The sequence below is a fragment of the Caretta caretta genome, chromosome 5 (assembly GCF_965140235.1).
Source record: "Caretta caretta isolate rCarCar2 chromosome 5, rCarCar1.hap1, whole genome shotgun sequence".
Classification (NCBI taxonomy): Eukaryota; Metazoa; Chordata; order Testudines; family Cheloniidae; genus Caretta; species Caretta caretta.
Window position 1 is genome coordinate 45,585,646 of NC_134210.1, and position 5,282 is coordinate 45,590,927.

Genomic DNA, 5,282 nt, shown 5'->3' on the forward strand with positions numbered 1-5,282 from the left:
TCCCGCAGTCTCTGCTGCCCATTGGAATTCTGGGTTAAGCTCCCAATGTCTAATGGGACAAAAACATTGTCACGGGTGGTTTTGGGTACATGTCGTCAGTCTCCCCTCCCTCCCTCCCTCTGTGAAAGGAACTGCAGACAATCATTTTGCACCTTTTTTCCTGGGTTACCCATGCAGACGCCATAGCACGGTAAGCATGGAGGCCGCTCAGCTCACCGCTGCTGTTGTGAGTATTGTAAACACCTCGCGCATTATACTGCAGTATGTGCAGAACCTGGCTAAGAGACGGCAGCACAAGGACGATTGTGAGGAGGACATGGACACAGACATTCCTGAAAGCATGAGATGTGGCAGTTGGGACATCTTGGCTGCAGTGGGGCTGGTTGATACAGTGGAATGTCGATTCTGGGCCCGGCAAACAAGCACAGACTGGTGGGACCGCATAGTCTAGCAGGTATGGGATGATTCCCAGTGGCTGCGAAACTTTCGCATGCGTAAGGCCACTTTCATGGAAGTCTGTGAGTTGCTTTCCACCGCCCTGAAGCGCAGGAATACCAAGATGAGAGCTGCCCTGACAGTTGAGAAGCGAGTGGCAATAGCCCTGTGGAAGCTTGCAGTGTCTGACTGCTACTGGTCAGTCGGGAATCAATTTGGAGAGGGCAAATCTACTGTGGGAACTGCTGTGATTTCAAGTAGCCAATGCAATCACTGACATTCTGCTATCAAGGGTAGTGACTCTGGAAAATGTGCAGGTCATAGTGGATGGCTTTGCTGCAATGGGTTTCCCTAACTGTGGTGAGGCAATAGACGGAACACATTTCCCTATCTTGGCATCGGACCACCTTGCCAACCAGTATATAAACCACAAGGGGTACTTCTCAATGGTGCTGCAAGCACTGGTGGATCACAAGGGACGTTTCACCGACATCAACGTGGGATGGCCGGGAAGGGTACATGACACTCGCATATTTAGGAACTCCGGGCTGTTTGAGCGGCTGCAAGAAGGGACTTACTTCCCAGACCAGAAAATTACTGTTGGGGATGTTGAAATGCCAATAGTTATCCTTGGAGACCCAGCCTACCCCTTGCTCCCATGGCTCATGAAGCCGTACACAGGCAGCCTGGACAGTAGTAAGGAGCAGTTCAACTACAGGCTGAACAAGTGCAGAATGGTGATAGAATGTGCCTTTGAACGTTTAAAAGCTCGCTGGTGCTGTTTGCTGACTAGGTTAGACCTCAGCGCAACCAATATTCCCATTGTTATTACTGCTTGCTGTGTGTTTGATAATATATGTGAGAGTAAGGGGGAGACATTTATGGTGGGGTGGGAGGTGAGGCAAATTGCCTGGATGCCAATTTTGAACAGCCAGACACCACGGCGATTAGAAGAGCACAGGTAGGCACAATGCGCATCAGAGAGGCTTTGAAAACCAGTTTCGTGACAATTGTGTTTCTCCTTGATGCAACTCCCTTCATTGATTTTAATTCCCTGTAAGCCAACCACCCTTCCCACTTCGATTACATCTGGCAAAGGAAATAAAGTCACTATTGTTTTGAAACTATGCATTCTTTCTTTATTAATTTTTGTTAAAAAGGAGATAACTGACAAGGTAGCCCGAGTGGGGTAGGGTGGGAGGAGGGAAGGACAAAGGCACATTGTGTATTGTAGCCACACTACAAATCAAACTGTTTGAATGATAGCCTTCTGTTGCTTGGGCCATCCTCTGGAGTGGAGTGGCTGGGTGCCCGGAGCCTCGCTCCCCGCGTTCTTGGGCATCTGCGTGAGGAGGATATGGAACTTGGGGAGGAGGGCAGGCGGTTGTACACTGGATGCAGCAGCGGTCTGTGCTCTTGTTGGCTTTCCTGCAGCTCCACCAGATGCCTGAGCATGTCCTTTTGTTCCCCCGTGCCTCTTCTCATCGCGCTCATGTAATGCTTTCCTGGACTCTACCACTGAATGCCTCCATGCATTCAGCTGTGCCCTATCAGTGCAGGAGGACTGCATGAACTCAGAAAACATGTCATCACGAGTGCATTTTTTTCGCCTTCTAATCTGCGATAACCTCAGGGACAGAGATGATAGAGGGAGGATAGAAACATTTGCACCTGCAGGGGGATAAAAAGGGAGAGTAAAATTTAAGATGATACATTTCTGAGAAGAAAAGGAATCAAGCAATTCACAGCAGACAGCACATGTGCTTTAGGTACAAGGTCGCATTTTGCCTTTTATATCGAGCACCTGCCGGTATGGTGACACATCACACACAGCTGGGCAACAGAATTCAGTTTCCAGGCAGCCATGGTAAGCCAAAGGGTATGCGGGTTTGGCTTCTAATGCCTTCATAACATGTGGGAATGTTTTCAAAATGCAGCGTCCTCCTTTCCCTTAGCAAGCAATGCCGGTTGGGTTTGCTATTTAAAAGGAGGGACTGCAGTTTTCAGGTGGATGTACAGCACACACCTCCCCCCAACCCCAACGCGTGGCTATGGGATGATCCCTTTTAGCCAAGCGCAAACAGCCCAGCATGAACGGGGTCCTTTTACTGTTCCCTTACAAAAATTCCCCTATTTCAACCAGGTGACCATGACTGATATCGCTCTCCTGAGGCTAACACAGAAAGATAAAGACCAAATGTTGCTTGAATGCGACCAAAACCCAGGACCCAGGACTTCGTGCTGCAATGATTCCAGACTACTTGCTACTGGCTTGGTGTTGTAAAGTGTCCTACCATGGAGGACGAAATAAGGCAGCCCTCCCCAGAAACCTTCTGTAAAGGCTTTCAGAGGACCTCCAGGAGAGCTTCATGGAGATGCCCCTGGAGGATCCCCACTCCATCCCCAGACACGTTAACAGACTTTTCCAGTAGCTGTACTGCCGCAAATGCATCCCAAGTCTTCAGGGCAAATCAAACATTTAACACTATTGCTTTTAAACCTTGTACTGTAGTTACAAATGTGCACTCACCAGAGGTGCCTTCTCCGCCTTCAGGGTCGGGGATCCCACCTTGGGAGGGTATTGGCTCCAGGGTGATGAAGAGATCCTGACTGCTGGGGAGCACGGATTCACCACTTGCCTGCTGCGCATTCTCCTCCTCCTCCTCTTCCTCATCCACAAAATCCTCCTCCCAGTTGCGTGAGACTCTCCCCTTGCAGGTATCCATGGACAGTGGTGCGGTAGTGGTAGGGTCCTCCCCTTGAATGTGATGCAGCTGATCACAGAAGCAGCATGTGTGGGGCTCTGACCCAGAGCAACTGTTTGCCTCCTTTGTCTTTTGGTAGGCTTGCCTGAGCTCCTTGACTTTCACGCGGCACTGCTATGTGTCCCTGTTGTAACCTCTGTCCATAATGCCCTGTGCAATTTTGGCATATATATTAGCATTTCTTCTTTTTGGTCAGAGTTCTGCTTGCACAGATTCTTCTCCCCATACAGCCATCAGACCAGTGTCTCCCGTTCGCTCCATGCTGGAGATCTTTTGCAATTCTGGGTGGACTGCATGGTCACCTGTGCTGCTGAGCTCGCCACGCTGACCAAACAGGAAATGAAATTCAAATGTTCCCAGGGCTTTTCCTGTGTACCTGGCTAGTGCATCGGAGATGAAAGTGCTGTTCAGAACACTCACATTGGAGCACTCTGGGATAGCTTCTGGAGGTCAATAACATCAAATTGCGTCTGCACTACCCCAAATTCAACCCAGCAAGGTCAATTTTAGCGCTACTCCCCTCACCAGGGAGGAGTACAGAAATCAATTTTAAGAGCCCTTTAGGTCGATGGAACGGGGTTGCTTGTGTAGATGCATTCATTATAAAATCGACCTAATGCGGCTAAATTCGACTTAACCCTGTAGTGTAGACCAGGGCTGAGAAAGATAGGAGTTTCTCTCCCCAGGATCTTGCTGTAATGGAGCCTACTGAACAAAGACTCAGGCTATACTTATGCGATGGGAGAATCCATCTTGAGAAGCAGAGACTCTGAAAAAGATTTGGGGGTTGTGCTGGATAATAAGTTGAACATGAGCTCCCATTGTGGCCAAAAGAGCTAATGTGATCCTGGGATGGTTAAACAGGGGAATGAGGAGTAGAGATTATTTTACCTCTATATTTGGCACCGGTGAAATTGCTTGTTAGGGGGCTTATTCCTTCACCCACTTACTTCCCTGGTCCTTCTCGCATGAACAGAGAGCAACAATACCCAAAGTCCAAAGGTGCAAACAATTCGATGTTTATTGGGGTGAACTTCCTGCAAGCATGATTCTAGTTTCCTTCCTTAGTATCCTCCTTCCCAGCTCTGACACCACAGAGCCTTACACCTGTGTCCCTGTTCCCATTCCTGCCCTTAGCCAAACATGATTCCAATTTCCTTACTCCCATTCCCTGTTCCCATTTTCCCCTTTAGCAAAACATGATTCCAATTTCCTTACCGCCATTCCCTGTTCCCATTTCCCCCACATACACACCCACCCCCATCCCCATTCCCGTTCCCATTTTCCCCCTACACACACACACCCCCACTTCCTGATTGACTGCAGACTATATAGTAAAATTTGAGTTCTGCTTAGCTATACCTTAACCATTCACTTTCCTGAAATTTAACTAACCAATTCTAACATATTGTAACATGATTATGTAACCAATTATATCCCACCACCTTAGTTTACACCCAGCAAAATTAATTATACAGCAGACAGAAACAATCACAGAACCAGACAGAGATTATACAGACAAACAATAGCAAAGTGGGAACTATAATGACAAAACAATACAGAAGTGAGGATTTCACATCCCAGCTACTGGTAAGTGAGTTCTTGCCAGACAGGATGCTATCAAACTAAGTTTCCTTTTACATTTTCTAGGCACTTCCCTTTCTCTGGAGGTGATAGACACTGTCAGGACAGGATTGTATTCCTAACAGCCCAATAGCACCTTATTTCAATATGACTAGTTTGGAATGTGAGGATGTGACTGGTTGTTTCCCAGCTTATGGCTGCTTCTGTTGCTTAGCCAAAGGCCTTAGCCTAAGAACAGGGCCTCAGACTGTCACAGTAAGAGAAGGACCTTACACTGGCAGACAGTGATTTTGATTCTTTCTTTTATACCTCTATAACTAGCCAAGTGATAAGAATACACCTAAATTCTTAAAGTACAGGCCTTTGCAGACAGGCCTGAATATCTATATCCTAACATTGCTCCTGGAATATTGCATTGTTCTGGTGTCCACAATTCCAGAAAGATGTTGATAACTTGTAGAGAGTTCAGAGAAGAGCCGCAAGAATGATTAATTAGTA

General features: G+C 47.5%; 1 protein-coding gene across 1 annotated transcript; it reads right to left on the reverse strand.

The window, feature by feature from the left end:
- Positions 1-1,578: 1,578 nt before the first annotated feature.
- LOC125637119 (uncharacterized) lies at positions 1,579-3,876 on the reverse strand. Its single transcript, XM_048851249.2, has 2 exons — positions 2,966-3,876; positions 1,579-2,106 (listed from the first exon to the last, which is right to left on the reverse strand). Exons 1-2 carry the CDS (start codon positions 3,159-3,161, stop codon positions 1,682-1,684), a joined length of 621 nt encoding a protein of 206 aa, XP_048707206.1. The 5' UTR covers positions 3,162-3,876; the 3' UTR covers positions 1,579-1,681.
- Between the last annotated feature and the right edge of the window lie 1,406 nt (positions 3,877-5,282).